Source organism: Rhinoderma darwinii, chromosome 2 (genome assembly GCF_050947455.1).
Source record: "Rhinoderma darwinii isolate aRhiDar2 chromosome 2, aRhiDar2.hap1, whole genome shotgun sequence".
Taxonomy (NCBI): Eukaryota; Metazoa; Chordata; class Amphibia; order Anura; family Rhinodermatidae; genus Rhinoderma; species Rhinoderma darwinii.
This window is the reverse complement of record NC_134688.1, coordinates 411,387,770-411,410,801: the sequence shown is the minus strand read 5'-3', so window position 1 is coordinate 411,410,801 and position 23,032 is coordinate 411,387,770. Positions and strand designations below refer to the sequence as shown.

General features: G+C 40.8%; 1 protein-coding gene across 3 annotated transcripts in view; it reads left to right on the top strand.

Annotated features, from left to right (window-relative positions):
• CUX1 (cut like homeobox 1) overlaps nt 1–23,032 on the top strand; it is a 356,348-nt gene that overhangs the window by 261,761 nt on the left and 71,555 nt on the right. For 2 of the 3 annotated variants that reach the window (XM_075854199.1, XM_075854198.1), the window contains 2 exons: nt 11,725–12,027; nt 12,167–12,355. The exons of the other annotated variant lie outside the window; for it this stretch is intronic. In XM_075854199.1, coding sequence (XP_075710314.1) covers nt 11,725–12,027; nt 12,167–12,355 — 492 coding nt within the window. The remainder of the gene's footprint in view (nt 1–11,724; nt 12,028–12,166; nt 12,356–23,032) is intronic. 3 annotated transcript variants of the gene reach the window in all.

Below are 23,032 nucleotides of genomic sequence, written 5' to 3'. Positions count from 1 at the left end.
CTAAACTGCGCTGAGAAAGAATCATGGGCTAAATTGGCTACTTTAGTCACCAAGGCCACAGTTTCTCAGGTTTGGTACATCAGTCCCTAGTGTACATATAGGGTCATTTTCCATGCAGAATTTCTGGACTTTCCTACCAGCTTGAGGTGACAACCAAATGACATTTTCAAAAACAATTACCCCTCCTACCGATGCCTTTGAACATTGCAGTTTATCAATATCGCCTGTCTTTTCCCCCCTGACTCTATATAGTCAGCATGGTTGTGTTAATGTACATTAGATTTTTATTTATTTTTCTCATTCTTATTAAATTATCAGAGCAACATTCTGCATGGAGGAATCTTGATCATTAGCTTTTGCTACCAGAGGCTGGACAGAAGATATCAAATGACTGGAGAATGACAAATTACATTTAACACAGATCCTTGTCACCACATTCATCATCTTTGGTTGCCTGCTTGTAAATAAGAATGAAAGTGCAAAGGTTGCACTGGAAGATAGTCTTGTGTATTACTTCCATTCAAGATCACTTGTTGTAACAGACTGCTAAAATATATATGTTCGATTAAAAGACAATGGAAGGCGGCAATCTATTTGTTTCCAGTCGCTTATGACATCATCGTATAATAATATAAAGTATATTCTACATAGAACGTTTGTTTTACCTGGACAAGGATGATCAGATCTTCGTGTCTGGATTCATACAGAATATAAATATATTCTATCGGAGTCCTTCACCCGGGACAAATATTCAATTGCTGCCTTAGCTTTCTGTTGCTTATTTGTGTTCCTCCTGGCATCCAACACCTGGGGCACATGACCCACCAGCCCCCTCGCTTCACCACTGCATTATATAAATATCCCTATATGCATTGCTCTAGTTTAAGTTTAGTGTTAATAACATTGGCTCTCTCACACCAGCGTTTGGCTTCCTGTTGTCCTGCTCCGTCAGAGGAGCAGAACATTGGAAATACCGGAAGCGCCGATTCCTTGGCACGACCCAAAGACTTTAATGGGTTCTGTCAGGGTGGCTGTGGTTTTACTGGAAACAATATTTTTTCCGGTATTTTCAGCCGGATCTGCGACGGAGGCCCCCAACGGAGCGTCCAACACAGATGTGAACGAGGCCTAAATTAAAATATGTTCGGGAATTGTTTATGCTATTTACAAATATCGTATTGAAATTGCCTCCATATTAGAGATACTCTTTAAGCATTCATGTCTTTCCCCTGCTTGCTGACCTTTTTTGTGCTCATACAAAGTTTGTCACAGTAAAATGTTGTATAGCTAAAGTTTGAAGAGAAGTGAATGCCGACATGGACCACTAAGCGCAAATTCACGTCACTCGTCACTCTATACTTATAGCCTTTGACAATCTTTGTGCCATTCAGCACTACTTGATTATTATGCTCCGTTATATTATAACCTACGTTGGATCAGCCAATCCGTATTTATTTGCCAAGAATAAATAAATGAAACCGGCGCTATGCCTTAGCAAATACTGACCAAGCACTATTCTGTCAAGGAAAGATTTGTTTTGATGCCAGCTACTGTAGGTATGTTTGTGTTTAGCTGTTTGATTAATGTTCCACTTACAAAGATGGCAAGGTGGTTTCAGTAATATGAAATGGATAATCATATAGTAAAATTCCATTTGTTCTGCGCACCTGTGATGAATTGAGGGGGTGAATGTACGTTTTCCAGCATTTCTATATGACACAGAGCATATTAACATTCAGTTTTGTCCTGGTTTTTGCTCTGTTCCTCATTTCTACATTCTGCTTGTTTGAAGCAGACTCCAGATTACATTTCCAAGGGTCTGACAGGAATATAGTGACTTTAAAAACAGCCGTGCCAGACGTCCGTGGGGGTGAGACATTCAGTTTCTGCTGCCCCAGCTGTGCACCCTTACGTAGACCGGCAAAAAAAAAAGCAAAATATTCATGTATGCGTGTCCATTTGTGTTCTTGAACAATGCTTTGTGTGTCTGATTAGGTGCCCTGGGAAAATCCATTTCTGACCCATTAACCTCCGTTTAGTATAGAACCTTGGAACCACGCACCATGTCCTTATAACAATGCTTCTTTTGTTCACCCAAATAATACATTCTTGAATTTAAGTAGCCATCGATCATCAAAACCTTAGACGCATTGAAATCCCCTGCCTCTTATTCATTATTAAAATAGTTAATGCAGCGTTTTGCGCATGCATTATGTATAGCCAATGTTTTGAATATTGGTCAGCTGGGGTTACACTGCGCACCTTTTTGAAGTCGTATTATTGATCAGCAAGTAGAATCTGTATAAAATATTATGACACCGTATAATCTATTCAGCGTGGGTAAAAAAAAATATGGTGTTCCCTGCCTTATTAAACGGAATTCACTAGCTCACTAGCCGCAGACGTTAAAGAACTTTTATTGGCATGTTGGCTTCTGTTTTAAGATGGAATTGGACATCATTGCCGCTCTGTTCACACAGGGTTTCCATTTGGGTTTCTGTCGGCCTTTCTGGTATTTTTTTAATGTCACGAATAACCGCACTATTTTTTATGTCAAAAATATTGAAAAAAAGGCTGACCCCACTAAAGTCAATTCACCAGTAACGCCTCCAGAACTGCTTTGTAATAAGCTGAAGCCATGATGGTAGTGTGAACAGAGCCTTACTCTGCTAAACCAAATGTTTGCATTGCCTCGTACACATTATTTTTCATCCCTAAGGCTACACATCTACTTCTATGGTTTCCGACAATGTAAACATTTAGCAACCAAATAGAATGTCTACATTTTGCTCCTATATGTGAAAGCCGTATGTATCATGAGAGCACACATGCTGCCCAGTTCTTGTAAGACTGCGTATATATGTTCTTCTATCTCACCCATGAGATCAGACGTTGGTAGTACCGTTAAAATAGATTTTGTGATTTTTCGGTGTAGATGGAGCAAGCACCGCACTCTTTAAGTCCCTTTTCCAATGCGGTTGCCCTTTCTGAAACTCTTCTGCCATTAGATGAAGTATAATCTGTCCCTGTCACTCTTGTAGAAAGCATTATGCGTAGCACTGTGTACATCCGGAGTGCCAGCGAGAATTAGACGATTTTTAGTATGTCCTTACCATGGTCGTGTTGTAAGGAAGAGTATTAGACCAGTCATCAGATAAATAATGTTTGGGTTCTTGTCAAAATGTCACAGAGCACCCTGCCATTTCATTTCAGCAAGTTGTCCTTCTGAATGCACAGTACGCCTTATGGCACGCCAGCAGTAAAAATGTCACTTACAATAATTACTTTTTGGTGAAAATGCTTGCTGACTTCCTACCTTCAAGCTGTTTTTTACACAGCGGGGAGATAATAAGAAATGACTTTATCCTGACTGCTCAAATAAACACTAAATGGAATTTAGGTTATTATTACTGAGAATTGAGGCTTGGGTCTGGAAATTTAAAAGAAGGATCTGATAAATGGAAGATTTGTTTTTGAAAATTACAATAAGGTTTTCTTTCCAAAAGTCCAATACTGTTATCCGGTTAATGGACGCTCTGTTATTATTGTTTACACATTTTAAAAGGGTACCCCCAGTTTCACGGAAAAACGATTATAGTGCAGGAGGTTCTATAGTCCGTGCTGCCGGCGGCTCATAACTCTGCAGTAGATCAGAGAGCGTCCGGCTTGTCTCCATGGCTCCCGTATACAGAACGGCCGCCAGCGTTATATAATTTTACAGTGCTGGTGGCAGTTCTGTATACGGGAGCCATGAAGACAAACCGGACGCTCTCTGCTCTACTGCAGAGTTATGAGCCGCCGGCAGCACGGACTATGGACAGTCCGTGCTGTAGTTAGAAGCTGAAACGGTAATACAAGTTATTTAGTAAAAAGATTATTGTGCACAATCCTGCACTATAATAGTTTTTCAGTCAAACTGGAGGTACACTTTACATAATGGAAAAAAGTACATTGTGCATGTGTAGAGCAATATGGCTGTCTATACAGAGATTGTAACCCTGCTAGAATCCTGCATGGAAAATGTGCCTAGCTATGCAGTGTAATGTATGTAATACGTTGGTAACTTAGGTACTATCTCTGTATGATTTGTCATTCAGGCATCTAGGAAAGCTAGACTGCCGCTCCTGTGGGAGTTCTAATGGCTGCTATCTATCCCAGTTACAACAAAAACAAACAAAAAGGTTCAATAGAATTTAAACAACTCAACAGAACAAGACAACTAAGGCTTTGTTCACATCTGCGTCAGGGCTCCGTTCTGACGTTCCGTTGGAGCTTTCCATCGGAACGGAGCCCTGACTGACACAAACTGAAACTATAGGTTTCGGTTTCCATCACCATTGATTTCAATAGTGACGGATCCGGTGCCAATGGTTTCAGTTTGTCTCCATTGTGCAAGGGTTTGGTCGTTTTGACGGGATGAATATCGTAGTATTGGTCACTGATTGGTCATTGATTTGTCAGCGTCATGCACTTCTCTTTACAACGCCCAGTAAGTAGTCTATTAAGAAACAAATTAGCATAAATCCGAAATTGTTTATAACTTGCTCAAAAATGATCGTATTTAAAAAAAAACAAAAAAAAACCACTGTTGTTACCTACATTACAGCGCCGATCAGATTATGTAGGAGATAGGGCATTTATAATCCAGTGACTGAGCCTCTTTAAGAAACGTATATAGGCTGTATCCACACATAGCATTTTGCTTCGTTTTTGGTGGTGTTTTTATTTGTGTTTTTTTGCGGCATTTCTTAGTGCGGCTAGATGTTACAATAAAGTCTATAGTAAAATATCAAATGCACCTCACACAACTGAGTTTTGTTTTGTGGCATTTTTGGTGCAATTTTGTGGTTAGTGGCGTTTTTTCCAAATGTAGCATGCTCTGGTTATGGTGTTTTTTCAGGGGTTCTTCCCATAGGCTTCTCTATAGGACTTTAAAAAAACGCCAGAAAAAAAAAGCACGTGCAACATGACACCAAATGTAAAACACCACTTAACACGCCTTAAAATGCATGAAAAAACACTTCTTGTTAAAATGTATTTTAAATTGCCAGAAAAAATCTGTGTCTGAAGCAGGCCATAAGGCCAGGATCACACAGGCAGTTTTGATGCAGTTTTTGGCTTTTTGAGCCAAAGCCAGAAGTGGATCCAAAAGGAAGGAAAGGTATAAAGAAAGGATTTATGCATCTTATTCCTTTTGTGTCTACTCTTGTGTTTGGCTCAAAAAACGGAGCATCAAAACGGCGTGTGTGTGATCCTGGCCTAATAGAGATGTTTATTTTTTATGGTAATGGTAACGCTTTGTTTGAAAACCGTAAATGCTGTGCTGTTTATTATATATTTTATTGTACATGGGCATAATAATAAAATCACTGCTCTCCTAATGTTAGATATATGTGCCTATGTCTTGTAAAGAATAGAGGGGGCATTTATTTCTCTATTAAACAGCTGGCATCCATCAGTGGACTATAGTATCCTTTATGTGGTGCTTTCCTATACGTCAGTTCTGCAGATTGTCGCTTGTCACAGGCTTCTAAATGTTTAATCTGTGAACACTATTGCTCTTTTTTTATGTTTAATTTTAAAAAGTAAAAATCCCCAATGGGTCTCCACTGTATCAAACCTCACGGCACAAACGTCATGTCAAATGTGAAAGTTTGAAATTAACAAGTTCCCTGTAATTGACTGCGCTGTAGGCTACAGAACAGGATGCGCATTTGCTTTCTCTTCAGTGGTGTTTGATACATGACACTCACTGTCCTTGAAGTCCGCTCTATCTCTTGCAGTAGAAGCAGTTGATGGTTGATTCGTTGTGTAGGAAAGCCGAGCTGTCTTGGGCTGTGCTTATACAACCATTCATGTTCCACATACGCACCGAAGAGTTTATCAAATAATGCTTAAATAGCAATCCCCTCGCATAGCGTCCGTGTCAGAAATGCTTCGTGAGTCCTTCATTACTAACCTGCAGGGATAACTGGGGGAATTTTAACCTCCGCTTTGCATCCTATAGAATCCATCTGCATTTTACAGGTTGTAGTTTGTGGGCGGGATACAGGTTGCTGTAAATCTGTCCATAATCTCTTTAAGGATGGGCCAGGAAGCCATGGGCGTTTGAAAGTTTCCCGTCGTAGCGTGTGGATGAGTCTAAAATATCGAAGTAAAAAAAGGAGCAGTTTTCTTAATATATTATTAGGGTTCTGTTGTTTTGGTGATTTCCATATATCTTCTAAAGTAAAGGTCCAGGAGAACTCTGTGAAGGTCCGTGTAGACAGTCCCTTTAAGATGGACATAACAATTATGATATTGATATCCAAGCCTATGTTGTCCGGGTCATTTGTCAATTACAGAGTGTCCCATAAATGAGAATTTGTAACAATACAAACTATTCTTTAGATTCTGAATCATGGACTCAGAATCCGCGACCAGTATGTTTAATGAACCAGCATGTAACCCCCAAATAACGTAGCGGCGATTAATGAAAATCTGACAAGTTCAATACAAAAGTAAACAATGTTGATTGATCATGAATGATCCTTTCACTACAAGTGCAATGCTTATCATTAACAATTGTAGTTTAAGGTCACTTCTCAAAGAATCCTTGTATCTATGTCCATCTTAAGTGGCTGAATTTATCCTAACATGTGCATGTAGCAGAGCTGAATATGTCATTCATGCATACAAACCATTCATATATAGTATTCTCGTAGTATAGTGTATTACAGTAATCTAAACCTTCACTGCTCTACAGCATTGGTGTGTTAGACAGAAGTCGGATTTCATGGTTCTAGATGTTTTGGTTGCCCTGTGTAGGGTCACAAACCTCCACATCTTCTGGAATCCCAGTCCGTTTCCAGCCCATTATAGTGTTAATAATTTCCTTAATGTTTATCCTTACTTTTCATCTGTCATTTTCTCAGTATACGGGACATGCGCTCCTCGTGTGGTGCAGAGCTCTACGGTGGAGTGATTTTTCTTGCTGCTCTGTATGGTTGGTTTAGGCAGAATCAGGGAACAAAATTTAAGTAAAACTTAACATAAGTGCTGTGCACTTTATCAGGCGGGCAGCCATAATGTCGACCTTGCTGTAGGTTAAAGGACGCAGGCCCAAGAAGAAGTCTGTTAATCATGTAGGGAATTCATAGCATCCCTGACAGTGTACAGTGAGCAAGATGGATGACCTGCCAATTTACTCTTGCGCTTGGCTGAATCTGGGCAAATTTACAGTACTGTTTCTCAGCTGCCTGCAATACAGAAATAACATTAGCTAGGTTATATATTCTGCGTATGGTGACCTTAGGGTCTGGAGAAGAGGATCCGTAGGATTTATAAGAAAAGGGTTGGGTAATATAAACCATGAATATTTATGTACAAAATTTAATGTGCATATTTTTGGACCTTTTCCAGTAATCCCCATTTAATGGTATATCTGCATTGTACTTGTGTACTCATTATAATGACTAAAAGGACTGATAATTGTCTAAAACGTATTTAATAAGAATATAGCATTTGATCTGACCAGACGGATGCTTCATCTGTAATCCACACATAGTTTGTCCCGATTTAGGATTATTCCTGCCCATCTAACATGGCATTTGCTAAGGAAAAGCAAGAGATAAAGGGATCCAGAATGCCCTTTGGGAAGCCAACATTTTTGATATGACTGTTCCTATATAATGACCTCAAGACCTTATGCACATAGCAGCACTTGGAGTCTCGTATTGTGCTGTATTACAGCATTTTTCCGTAATACGGTATCTGATGAAGCATTGCTGATACATACGGAATCCAGTGAAAAAAACACTGCGTGCCTCCATATAAAATGCTACTAAAAAAATAATATTTGCATTAAGAACAATGGTGGTCATCCCAACACTTCAGCAACACCACAATCCACCAACAATACTGCTACTAGGGCAACATCCATGCCTGCCATTTAGCCTTCGCTTTACTGAATTGTTGTTGGATGGATATTTGTCTTTGTAAAGTTTTGTTGAGGCCGGAAGTACTTCAGCATTTAATGTATTCACTTTATCTTTTTACACAATGTAAAAATGATCAACTATAAATGACTGCACAACGTATAACTGTTAATCCCAATAATGTATTCCGTTACACAATGCAGCAGTATAAAGTACCAGGGGAAGAGGGTGTATAGAAAGTTACATATGTTCTGTGTCGGCTCCCGATGCAGCTGTATATGACTCATAATAAACCTCTAACACTGACGTATATGAGACAGCGAACACCACAAATAATGCCACACACTCATCAAATAGTGAGGCCCCTTGGGAGACAAATACCCAGTTTCTATCACTATTAAATAATATGTTCTCACAGATCATGCCTTGCATGTTGAAAGTTTAGTGACTCAATGATGGTCTTGTATGCATATGTTTTTCTTGTCACTACAATTTGGAATACTCTTGCTCTAAAAATATAGATTTAGTAAGATACTATTTCTTGCAGATATAGAATTGGCAGCCAAAGCCTACAAAGATTACAGGTTTTTAATAGATCCCTACTGGCAGGGGCATAGCTATAAGGGGGAGAAGTGGTAGCAGTCGCACACAGGCCCTGGTATAAGGTCCCTCTGCCCTATAAGAAGACGCCAGTATTATAAATGGTACATGGGGGACCCTGTTTTACAGATTTTGCTTGGGACCCATGAGCTTCCAGTTCTGCCTCTGTGTACTGTAATGTAAAAGTTTTAAGGTTGATTATGTCCTGTAAGCAATGCTAATGGTTTATTTTCTGTGTCCGAAATTGATTTATAAGGGCCATAGTACCGAGATAACTTAACTTAAATTAGTCTTAAATTGAACGTCCACTCTTGAACTCCATTTTGTTTTTATCAAAATTCTGTGCTGATTCATTTCTTAATATATCTTTATAGTTGTTGCAGTTCTGTTTCATCTGATACAGTGCTCCAAATCCCCTGTATAGACGTAGATTGAAAAGTTAACATGCTGGCTGTCTTCAGCCACCACTAGAGGGAGCTTAGGAGCTAACTGCATACTGTTATACATGAAAACTCAATTCACAGTATACAATAAGCTCCCTTTAGTGGCGGCTGCAGGCAGCCAACGTGTAATACTTCAAATCCACATCTGAAGGAGATTTGAAACTTTGTATCAGAAAAACAAAGCTCTGTCCGCTATAAAGATATATTCGTTTCAATTACAGACCAATATGGTTATTAATCATAAAGCTTTATATTCTGCAGGGTCTAAAAATATGTTGCACAGTCTACACAAGAACATATCGGTTTAATCATTAGAAGGCAACAGCTCATATAGAATACCAATGCAGCTTTATCCAAACTCATGAATGTAAAACCAACCACAACCAATGCTATGCATAAGGCACGTTATCAGCAGCACCAGGTCCAGATAGTGAACTTCTCCAGCTTTCTCTGGTCATAAACATTAATGTGAGCAGCATCTGAGAACATTAGCCGACTGTGTTGGCTGCTGCTTTGTTAGTCATCTCTGCTGGGTGTCTGTATTATAATAGTGCATGCTTTTAGCTGTAATTTTAGAGGATGTTAATCTCTATGTAAAACTGGTTTGCCATGCTACATTCATCTAATCTAACCTGAGATTGTATGTGAAGAGAGATTACATAACATTAAAGAGGCTCTGTCACCAGATTTTGCAACCCCTATCTGCTATTGCAGCAGATAGGCGCTGCAATGTAGATTACAGTAACGTTTTTATTTTTAAAAAACGAGCATTTTTGGCCAAGTTATGACCATTTTTGTAGTTATGCAAATGAGGCTTGCAAAAGTCCAAGTGGGTGTGTTTAAAAGTAAAAGTACAACTGGGCGTGTATTATGTGCGTACATCGGGGCGTGTTTACTACTTTTACTAGCTGGGCGTTCTGACGAGAAGTATCATCCACTTCTCTTCAGAACGCCCAGCTTCTGGCAGTGCAGATCTGTGACGTCACTCACAGGTCCTGCATCGTGTCGTGACTTACCTGCTAACGCCGATGCTGCTGCAGAATCAACTGAAGCCTCTGGTGCCGATGTGTCCTCGCTCGTCTGACACGATGCAGGACCTGTGAGTGACGTCACAGCGTGATCTGGCAGAAGCTGGGCGTTCTGAAGAGAAGTGGATGATACTTCTCTTCAGAACGCCCAGCTAGTAAAAGTAGTAAACACACCCCGATGTACGCACATAATACACACCCAGTTGGACTTTTACTTTTAAACACGCCCAGTTGTACTTTTGCAAGCCTCATTTGCATAACTACAAAAATGGTCATAACTTGGCCAAAAATGCTCGTTTTTTAAAAATAAAAACGTTACTGTAATCTACATTGCAGCGCCGATCTGCTGCAATAGCAGATAGGGGTTGCAAAATCTGGTGACAGAGCCTCTTTAAGGCTACATTCACACGAGCGTCAGAGATTTATGCGTGTAAAAAATGCGAGTAAATCTGTCTGAGTGCGTTGCATTATTGCGTCAGTGTGCTTTGCGAGTGGCATAGGTTTTTCACGCACTCACAAAGCACTTTTTTTTTTAATAGAATTGGTGTGCATCCGTGTTCTGTGCGTGCTTTTCACTCACCCATTGACTTAATTGGGCGCTTAAGTGCATGAAAACGCACCAATATAGGACATGCAGTGGGTTTCGCACAACGGACCCTCGCTGTGTGAAAACTCATGCATGTGTGAACAGCCCCATTGAAATCAATGGGTCTGTGTGCTATGAGTGATTTCCACGCACAGCACATATACGAGTTTTACACTCGTCTGAATGAGCCCTTACAAGTACATGTCAAATATAATACACTACGCTTTTCCAAGGTAAAGCTAGAAAATTGTTAGGGATTTGGGCATGAATAAAATTGCAAGTATTTGCAAATTGTGCATTAAAAAAGTACCAAAACAGGGAAATTGAATAGACCTAAATATAGAACTGCTACAACAAACAATATCTTGCATTGAAAAGGAAATTCTTGACCACAACTCTACAAGTCCAATTATAACAATGACCTGGAGAGAAGATTTCCATCCAATTAAATTAATTTGTTTTCTTTAACGTTACCAGTCACACCGGCGATGGTCAAATGCATATGGCTAAACAAAAAAAACAACGGTACCTGTTGAATATTGTCACCCTCCCGGGGAATCATCAGACTAATAGTTCTACCAATTAAATACAATTTGATATATATATAAAACAATTTTATTTGCCTACGACCACCAGACATTGCGACCATGAATATGTTTTTTTCAAGTGTTGTGAGCATGCTCTGTGTCATGTGCAGTACTCCCTGTACAGGATGGGGGAGTAGGGAGGAGGAGCTGAACTGTTTCAATAATCTCTTGTCAATGTACACAGCACAAGCTGAAAAGTGATCTCCACAAAACAGGAAATGTCAGCATATTGTGAGGGCTCGGTGGCTGGTGTGAAAACTGGATTATGTCAAGATTATATTTATAAAGATAGTAACATGAAAAATTAAGACGCCACCATTTTTTTTAAGATGTTGTGTCAGTTATCAGTAGACATTATTGGAATTCCTATATATGCCTCCTATACATATGTTTTATTAGCATTTTAAACCATTTTAACATTAATTATTATATTATAAACTTATATGCAATTTTTGGATCTGAGAAAAAAAATCAGCTGAGCAGTAGGACTCCATTAATATTTTGACATCAACATCTTAAAGTAACATACACACCATAATCAGATGGATTATTTTATTGTTACAGAAAACACTCCAAAAAGCTCAACCAGCTGCAGCCCTGCTCCGGAATCTCCAATGAGCTCCAATGAATCGGTGAAGAGCCTGACAGAACTGGTGCAACAGCCGTGCCCTCCAATAGAGACAAGCAAAGAAGGAGAGACACAGGAGTCAAGTGATGCCACTGGCGGTGACTCCCAGCCAGCAACACCACTTCCATTCCCGGGCCAATCAGCACTAAGCATCCAAGAGCTGGTGGCCATGTCACCAGAACTGGACACTTATGGCATCACCAAAAGGGTGAAAGAAGTTTTAACGGACAACAATTTAGGTATATGAAGCTTTTTAGTATAGAGAGAAGGAAATGAAAAGTATTTTATTTCCTTAAAAAACCAACAAATATTAAAGCACCAAAAAATTCTTCATCGAATCACTTTATTTATCTATTTGCCATGTCTTCATTTCTTTAGGTCAGCGTCTGTTTGGAGAGACCATTCTTGGCTTAACTCAAGGCTCAGTCTCTGATTTGTTGGCTAGACCAAAACCCTGGCATAAACTAAGTTTGAAAGGAAGAGAACCATTTGTGCGAATGCAACTATGGCTCAATGATCCAAACAATGTAGATAAGCTAATGGACATGAAACGGATGGAGAAGAAAGGTATGCAGTTGATTTGGTTCCTTGAGTTTCAGTATTGATTTCTCATTATAACCATCTACATTTGGTAAATAGCAGGAGCGAAATGCTCACTTAGTGAGCTAAATTCTTAAATGTAACATTGTAGTCTACAAAGTCCTCTTCTATTTATTAATATATCTTTAGGGCTCACAGCTCAGAATCCCTTGCATAGATGTAGATTTGAACGGTTCACATGCTAGCTACCTGCAGCTGCCACCAGAGGGAGCTTAGGAGCTAACTGCATACAGTTTTAAATTGAACTCAATAATATAGACAGTATGCAGTAAGTAAGCTCCTATGCACCACCTAGTGGCTGCAGGCCGCCAGCATGGTAACTTTAATCTATTACTATGCAGCGGATTTGAAGCTTTGTATCCGTGCTGACCACAATAAGGATATATCAAAAAAAATAATCCGCACAGAATTTGAAACAAGAAAATAAAAAGTGGAGATTTACTTTGTCAACTGATTCTTCAAGCAGATAAGTGTTTGTCATGCTAAGCAGATCATGGTCCATAATCGGCGACAAATATGGATTTGGCTATAAAATTGTGACGCAAAGTCCCCCGGAGGTTTTTGGGTACTTTATTTGTTTTTTTCGGTAGGCTACTTATTATAGTATATTATATTCGAAAGGCTACTTATTATATTATTCCATCACTTATTCTCTGAATCACACAAGTTAATTTCAGTCAAGCGGGCCATTGTGATCCTATGCAACCAATTCTTCCTTTATGGAAACTCCCTTTAGCCAGTTAGACCTTCAAATATAGAGATTTATAATTAATACTTCTAATCACCATCCCTTTATCTGGTGGATATTATAGTATTGGCCAAATTATGGAATGGTCATAACTATCCTTAGTTCTTAGAAGAATGAATTATACATCCCTTTATTTATTGAAGGTCTTTATAGCTTAAAGAGGCTCTGTCACCAGATTTTGCAACCCCTATCTGCTATTGCAGCAGATCGGCGCTGCAATGTAGATAACAGTAACGTTTTTATTTTTAAAAAACGAGCATTTTTGGCCAAGTTATAACCATTTTCGTATTTATGCAAATGAGGCTTGCAAAAGTACAACTGGGCGTGTTGAAAAGTAAAAGTACAACTGGGCGTGTATTATGTGCGTACATCGGGGCGTGTTTACTACTTTTACTAGCTGGGCGTTGTGTATAGAAGTGTCATCCACTTCTCTTCACAACGCCCAGCTTCTGGCAGTGCAGACACAGCCGTGTTCTCCAGAGATCACGCTGTGACGTCACTCACAGGTCCTGCATCATGTCGGCACCAGAGGCTACAGATGATTCTGCAGCAGCATCGGCGTTTGCAGGTAAGTCGATGTAGCTACTTACCTGCAAATGCTGATGCTGCAGAATCAACTGTAGCCTCTGGTGCCGACACGATGCAGGACCTGTGAGTGACGTCACAGATCTGCACTGCCAGAAGCTGGGCGTTCTGAAGAGAAGTGGATGATACTTCTCATCATAAAGCCCAGCTAGTAAAAGTAGTAAACACGCCCCGATGTACGCACATAATACACGCCCAGTTGTACTTTTACTTTTCAACACGCCCAGTTGTACTTTTGCAAGCCTCATTTGCATAAATACGAAAATGGTCATAACTTGGCCAAAAATGCTCGTTTTTTAAAAATAAAAACGTTACTGTAATCTACATTGCAGCGCCGATCTGCTGCAATAGCAGATAGGGGTTGCAAAATCTGGTGACAGAGCCTCTTTAAAGGGAGTTTCCATAAAGGAAGAATTGGTTCACTGTGGCCATGAGCATTTCCCTGATCATTAAGATTTGAGCCTTTGGTCTTAACCCCTTCCCGTCATAAACTACTTTCAGATTTTAATTTTAGTTTTTTCCTCCCCACCTTCCAAAAGCCATAACTTTTTATTTTTCCGTCGATATAGTCCTATAAGGGCTTGATTTTAGCGGGACGAGTTGTAGTTTTTCGTATTGCCATTTATTGTGCCATATAATGTACTAGGAAACGGGGGGGGGAAATTATTTGTGGGGTTGAAAATGAAAAAAACAGCGAATCCTCCACTGTTTTTTTTTGCGCTTTGTTTTTACAGAATTCACTGTGCAATTAAAACAACATGTTAACTTTATTATTCGGGTCAATACTATTATGACGATACCAAATATATATAGTTTTCTATATTTTACTACTTTTAAACTTTTTTACTAAGTGTAAAAAATAAAATTTTATTGTGTCGCCAAATTCTGAGTGCCATAACTTTAGTTATTTTTCCGTCTAAGTGGTATGGGGGCTTATTTTTTGCGGGATAAGCTGTAGTTTTTAATGATACCATTTTGGGGTACATGCGATGTTTTGATCACTTTTTTTTAAATTTTTTGTGGCAGATGAGGTGAACAAAAAATAGCGATTCTGGCGTTCACAATTTTTGTATTTTTTTTTACGGCGCACACCGTGTGGGTTAAATAATGATATATTGTAATAGTTCAGTTACGGATGCAGCGATACCAATTTATGTTTATTTTTTTTTTTTTTACTATGCTCTAGGGGGAAAAGGTTTTGGATTTTTTTGAACTTTTTACATAAAAAAAACCTTTATTTTACTAATTGTTACTTTTTTTATTAGTCCCCCAAGGGGACTTCAACCAGCGATAGTTGGATCGCTTGCACGATATAATGCAATACTAATGTATTGCAGTATATCGTGATTCTGACAGGCCAGAGGCAGAGCTTAGTAGGAGCACAAAGATGGCGGCCATAGCAACCATTGCCACCCCGCGATTGCATTGCGGGGGGGCACGATGAGCTGCTAGGCGGGGTCTCCCCTTTCTTTCTAACGATTTAAATGCCGCGGTCGCTATTGACCACGGCGTTTAACGAGCGGGATCATGCTCGAGCACGATCCCGCTCGTTACTGTGAAGTGTCGGCTGAAACATACAGCCAACACCCGCATCATATGGAGCCGGTTCGCTCGATGAGCCCGTTCCATACTTCCCCCTACCCGGCTATGACGTAACCATACATCAAATGTCAGGAAGAGGTTAAAGATGGGTAGATTTAAAGGGGGTTGTACCAGAATCAATAATTATCACCTATTGACAGGATAGCTTATATTTGTCTGATCGCTGGGACCCCCACCAATCCCGAGAAAGGGGGTTTTGAGCTGGACTGTAGTGAGGAGGAACTTAAATGGAGCAGCGATTGAGCATGTGCCCTTTGCCCCATTCAATTTCTGTTTCTGTCATTCCCATAGACTTTGAACGGAGCAGCAGCGCACATGCTCGACCAACGCTCTAATCAATGTCCTCCTCACTATGTGTGTAGTGATAATAGGAAATGAAAAGTCTTAGGCCATAGGTTTTTCACATTTTTATTTTTTTACTTCAGCCTGCTGGTCACAGTGGTGCACTTAGTTCAATCCCACCGGGCGGTTCCAGTATAATCTGGGCTGGTTTAACAAACCATTTATCTGTAAACTGCTCCGGATCCTGGAGGTGATTCAATCTTTGAGTTATTTCCAAGCATTACACCATTTAGTAAATATACAACCATCCTACACTTATATTAAATGTGAGGATTAAGGTGGCTGCAGAGCTCCAAGGAGTAGAAGCTGTAAGACCTGACATGTTGCCAACCTGAGGCAGCGTGGGGCTTATGCAATGTCTACAATGTCACTCATAACTATTTAACACAAGTTATTAAAGTTGATTTAGAAAAAAAAAAACATTACATAGCACACAAACAATTCTTTTATAAAAGTAAATATAGTAAGAACACTATATACATAGAACATGAATAGATTGTAAGAGTGCCAAAATCCAGGACTTCTCATGGGACTTGTTCATTTGAGGTTCTGTGTCTTCATGTTATGCGCCGATATGAGCCACTTCTACACCACTAAAGAAGCCATTATGTGTTTCTCAAAGTGTGTCCTTCTACATTTACAATCACTTAGAAACATTTACTAATGTTTCTCTTTAATCTGAACTCATTCACACGGTATACTCGATGTTGTAGCCACAGAGATTACATTATGTTTGTTTCTGGTATATCAGGGGCCTCTGAAAGACTTGGAGAGCTGCCAGTTGAACAGACTGATATTAGACAGTAGGATTTCTAGTTTCTCATGGTCACATGCAATGATATCCTTTTGCAAAAGAAATATCAAACACACACAAATATCTCTATCAGATTGCCTAACCATTTTTTTCTTACAGGGGCGGACATACCATTAGGGCAACCTGTGCAGCTGCACAGGGGCCCAGTAAATAATGGTGCCCACGATCGCCTTAAAGCAATCTTCTTCCGTCTGTTGGATTGAATGGAAGTGCCGGAGATGATTGTTTTATGGCTAACAATTACTAATTGGATTCTTAGAGAGACATGATGAATTATTGGAGAGCATGGGGCCCAAATATTATTCTCTCACAGGGGCCCTCAGCTGTCTGTGCCTCCCTCTTATACGCAGTGTTTAGTGCGGCAGATGGATAATAGTGGACACGGTCAGAGGATGGCAATGCCCTCTTTTGTTGGAGTTATGACGTGGTTACTCTGGTCTCTAGCTCTTTTAGTCTCATCTAGGGCGAGAAAGATTCAGTCTGGGTCCTAGCATTGGATTGTGGATTACAATTTTATATTATTTATTTACTTTAAAGTGACTGTCTTGTCTCCTTAGTGGATATTTATTAAGGCCCACCTTTCCTCTGTTTTTCTTTGGCTCCTCTTCTACCAGCTTCAGTATGGAGCAGACGCTGGTGAGTGACGTCGCCAGCTGTGCCAGTCGACTCCATACTCTTAGAAGTCTTAGACTATCACTCCCCCCCCCCCTCCCATAGGAGGAAAGCGGTAGTCTGAAAGTCACCGTGACATGCGTGAGTAATAGTCGCTAGCACAAAGCTAGTGAAAAAAAGGATGTCAGGGCTAAATATAGCTATTGTGCCCTGACATCACATCTGAAGTGACTGACGTGTCTACGTGGGGAACTGGCAGGGGCTTTGTGTTTCCCTGCTGGATTTTTTTTCATCAAATGATGTAAACAAAAGTTCCAGCAGAGGAAATCTTCATGTTTAAATGGCAAGGTTAAATGTAACCACCCTATAGGAAGTTGCAGCACTGAGTAAAGAAACTCTTGAATCCTGATGTTCTTTATGTCCTGCTTCATATACAATTCCAGGAGTACTAGAGTACTAAATTCAACGAGTCAAAACCTGATCATTCTTGTGTATATCACATAATGTAATAAATATTTGCCTGTTTTCAGACTTTTGCTTTCCAGAATTCTAATTATGATGTAAAATATTCTGTACCCAAAGCGTATCTGCAGTGCAATGTCTAGTTTATCTGTTATTGGCACACTTTAAGACAGATCAGAAGATTGGTAGACAAGGGGGATGGCTGGCAAATTTTAGCCTGGGGGACAAGCACATAGCATTGGCCCATCTTTAACCGGTTTACTTTCGCCTTCCATATAAAGGCGGCAGAGGTAACTGAACTTTTAAATCCAGCCGCCATTAAGACGGCAGCTGGTGGTGTTGGGTTTGGATCACACACGCATTATACAGCACATGATTGAGCTGTTAGCAACAGATGGATTCTTTAGAGCAGGGCTACTCAAACGTTTTCTATTTGGGCCACACCAGCGAACAAATACTGCTACCCATATTATCTCCATAGCAGTGCCAAACAAATACATCCATGCATCGCCCATATTACTCCTAACCGTGCCAAACAAATACCACCATGCAACCCGCATGTTACTACAAATACCATAGTGCAGCATACATAATACCCCCCAGCAGCACCAAATACCACAGTGCAGTACAAAATGTCTCCCCAGAAGGCAGAATTCAAATACCACAGTGCAGCATAAATAACGTCCTCTAGCAACAATAAATTCCACTGTGCAGCCTAAAATACCTTCCCATAAGCGCCAAACAAATACCACAGTGCATTCCCTGCATAGCCTAGAAGTGAATAAATGCAAAGTGCAACACTGAGGTACTACAAATCCCAGCATAGCCTAGAAGTGAATAAATGCAAAGTGCAACACTGAGGTACTACAAATCCCAGCATAGCCTAGAAGTGAATAAATGCAAACTGAAACACTGAGATACTACAAATCCCAGCATAGCCTAGAAGTGAATGCACACTGCAACACTGAGGTACTACAAATCCCAGCATTGCCTAGAAGTGAATGCACACTGCAACACTGAGGTACTAGAAATCCCAGCATAGCCTAGAAGTTAATAACTGCACACTGCAACACTGAGGTACTAGAAATCCCAGCATAGCCTAGAAGTTAATAACTGCACACTGCAACACTAGAGTACTACAAGACTTCGTATAACTTGGAAGTGAATAACTGCACATGCTCATATGAAGGCTGCCTCAGTGACAGGCTGTGAAGGAGGGCAGTTACCAGAATTCTTCAACTTGGCAGCACTGTGGTTGGGCTTTCTCTGGCACAGAACATTCCAGCACAGTTAGTGCCCAGCAACGTAAACATGGGCTTCTAATGGGTTTCCATGCGAGACGGGGGCCTAATGAAGGTACTGAGGTCTGGTCTGCCATCGTTGTACTCCTATTAGGCCCTGCTAGAGGCAGTGTAAAACTGACAGGCATAATACACTGCAATACAGAAGATAACATGGTAAAACCCTCTAGTAGGACTAAAAAAAACCTGTAAAAAATAGTTATATTAAATGTAAACAAATATAAGAATTCAAAGAAACTTTTTTCCCATTACAAAATGCTTTAGTATGTCCAAAAATATTTTAAAAAGTACACATAATTGGAATGGCCACAACCATAATGACATATATACTATAAAACAAACCCATTATTTATCCCACACGGTGAATTCTGTTAAAAGTAATGAAGAATTGCTGTTTTTTGTTAATCCCACCTCACAAAAAATGGAATAAAGTCACATGTATCCCAAAATGGTACCAATGAAAACTACAACAACACCTGCAAAAACCATCTCCGATAAAGCCAACTTGCCGAAAAAGTAAATATAATATGGCTCTTGAAATGTGGCATCACAAAGACAAATGATTTACTAAAGTGTTTTATATATAAAAAAAATATATATAAATTTAATATCCCCGTAATTGTACTAACCTGCAGAATAAAGTTTATTTTTACCACACCGTGAACGCCGTAAAAATGAAACCCAAATAACAATGCCATAAAATTTGCAAATCGGAAGAAAAAGGTTCCAGGACCCCCACTCTCCGAAGGCTGGATGCGTATATACCTCAGTATGGTTACGTTTAATTTGAGTATGAATCTGGGGCCTACCTTGGCGCCATTGAAGACATTCTGCCAAGCTTACCCAAGATGCCTTGTTAGATGTCTGCACCATGGAACCCCACTTTAACTGCCTCTAGTACAAGCGATGGGGCAACTGCTCCTGTCTTTGGCTCCTTGACTTCCTCTTCGGACAGGAATCCACCGCCTTCAATAGGCTGTCCTTCTAAAATTCTGGTGCAGTTGACATTGAGGTCAGCAACACACCCGAACAGTACGGTACTCACTGTCATCCTTCTCAGAGAGTTATGCAGGCCCTGGCCATTTCTAGTGTCTATTCTGCATGCTGCCGGCGGCTGATATCTCTGCAGTAGGAGAGAGAGCGTCCTGTTCGTCTCTATGGCTCCCGTATGTCGAACGTCCGCCAGTGCCGTAGAATCACATTACGTTCTACAGCGCTGGTGGCCGTTCTGTATACAGGAGCCATAGAGACTAACAGCACTCTCTCTCCTACTGCAGAGATATCAGCCGCCAGCAGCACTGACTTTACACAGTCCTTGCTGTAGTTAGAAGCAGAATTGCGAAGACAAGTTATTTATAAAAAAAAGATTATTGTCCACATTCCTGCATATAATTGTTTGTCTATATATGTTAGTGAAACTGGAGATACGATGTAAGGAAGACTTGGTCTATTTTACTACTTCTGTGGGAAAGGCCAGCACATCAGAGATTATGGAGTGAAAAGTTGACTTGAACCTCACTATCTCTAGAGTTGACCGCCTAGAGGGAGCTGTTCCTTCCTCAAAGACCCAAATTACATCCCACCTGCAGACGTCGGTCTATCTATCCAGGTCACATTTTCACATGGAGCAACACATGGATGACTTAGATAATAGGTCTCGCCTTTAGAACCTGAAGGTTCAGGGTCTGCCCAGCACCATACAGCAATTGTCCCTCCTCTCCCTCCTACAGAACTTTCTCACTGACATACTATAGCATGGGGATAGGGCTGAAGTAATCTTATCAAGAGCTCTCCGCTTGCCTCCACCAAGATTCTCTTCACTTGCTCCAGACCAAGTCCGAGAGATTCTTTACACCTTTGACTCTCCTAGAGACAGACAGGACTTGCTACGTCTTAGCCGCACTAATTCCCCTCTGATATACCAAGTAGCCAACATAAGTATTTTACCAGATGTTTCCAATAGTAACCTACGACAAAAGCCTAGCCTCTAACAGCACATTTACAAGCCCATAACAGATGGGGGTTTCCCTTTGCCCTGTGTGTGGAGAAGGAAATAAAAGCTTATCTCTCCCCGAGATCCATCAAAATGACAGGGCTTCCTTCTGACATTTTGGTCCATGACTGCTGTGGCCACCTTTCCAGCCACCGACCATCTTCCAGACCCGCCTGCTGATGAGCACAGGAACCGTGGAACTGCATAAGATAAACAGATATACCCTGTATTCATCTCCATCGCAACCCATCCCGTGATCTGCTTCTTTGCCCTGACCATTATAAAAATGTTCTATATACCTGCCTGTTTTGGACATTTAGCTTATTTACATGTTGAACTCAATCTGTCTCGCCCACAGGGTTTACTCCCTGTCGTTATGCTTCAAGCAGCTCCCTAGATTGTTCCCATGGTATAATTGCCCCTTAATTTCCCTTATTTCCCATCTTACACCTTTATACTGGTTGTGCCGGCTTCTACATCTTCACATATGCTCTCTCTCAAAAAAATGCTTTTACCTGTTTGAACTTCCCATATTATTTCTTAGTACGTTCAGGGTGATAGTCTTTGACTGGTTTTTCGTGTAAGCCTACTGGATTAAAAATAGAATGTAAAAAATAATGCAACTCGTCTCGCAAAAATGAAGCCCTCCTACAGATATGTCAACTAAAACATTAAGTTTTGTCTCTCAGTGATGAAAAAACATAAATCACTGTGTCCTCAAGGCCCAAAATTGCTACGTTTTTAAGAGGTTAATAGCGCAGTGTATGATCAGAGTCTTAGATTGACTTATTTGAGTAGGGGTGTACTTGGGTAAGGAACACTCTACATCCTTAATTCATAATAGTTTTTTATCTTCATGCTATGCAGCAGGGGTGGGGAACCTTAATTTTCTGCCAAGGGCCATTTGGATATTTATAGCATCATTCACGGGCCATACAAAATTATCAACTTAAAAATGAGCCTGCTATATTTGGTCAAACATTTAATTAACTCACCCGTAATGTGGCTGGAACAGTTTGTCTTTAGTGAGGCGTGTGATGTTCGCTGGTATTGATGATGATGCTACTGCGTCGGTCAGTCTGGAGCAGTCGACTCTATGCAATGGTACTCACAGCAGTAAGTTGTTACGACTTCCTTACTTAAAGGGGTTTTCCCATCAGGGACATTTATGACATATCCACTGGATATGTCATAAATGTCAGATAGATGCGGGTCCTACCTCTGGGACACGCACCTATCTCTAGAACGGGGCCCCCTAATGCCCATTCTGCCTCTCTTTGTTTCGGGTGGTTTCCGACCATGAAGAAGACCAAGAAGAAAACAGCGAAACTCGCTGAGCTAGGCTGTTTGCGTAGCTCCCATAGCAATGAATGGCAGTTACGGAAGCAGGGTAGCATGCGAGTTACGCTGTTTCCGTAACTACCATTCAGTTCTATGGGACTTACATGGTCGGAATTCATCTGCAATACAGAGCGGCAGAACGGGGTTTAGGGGGACCAAGGTGGGACCCGCATCTATCTGACATTTATGACATATCCTGTGGATATGTCATAAATGTCTTTGATGGGAAAACCCCTTTAAGTCATTCATGTGTTCTGACGTGCCCATGATGTTTGCATTACTACCCTTACTATTCCTTCTTTATTTATATATTTGGAAAAGAGTTGCGTCAAGGACTTTGTGTTCTCCTCTAAAACAGGTCCTGTCACATTTGTAACAGCTTGTAGCACAAAAACAACGGCGGCGGCGGTCAGAGTGAGGTTGGTGCGTGCTGTGACGGGAGTGGTCCAGTCCAATCACCATCTGACCTCACTTCACTGACGTGAGGTCAGGTGACTGTACTGTGCCGGCCCGGGAGTGGACCAGTCCGGTCACCTCACGTCACTGATGTGAGGTCAGGTGACCGAACTGGTCCACTCTGGCCGGCACGCACCGACCTCACTCAGACCGCCACCATACTTGGATCCATCAGCCCTCCTGCTTCGAAATGTGACTGAGTAGGGCAGACAGAGCCATGTAGCGAACGACGCGGTGGCAGCGCGGTCAAGTGAGGACGGGCCAGACCAAATGATCTTGCAGGCCTTATATGGCCCGCGGGCCGGAGGTTCCCCACCCCTGCTATACAGTATGTTTTTCCATAAAGGTCATGAATTACATCAGATGCTAAATATAATCGTGTCCTCAG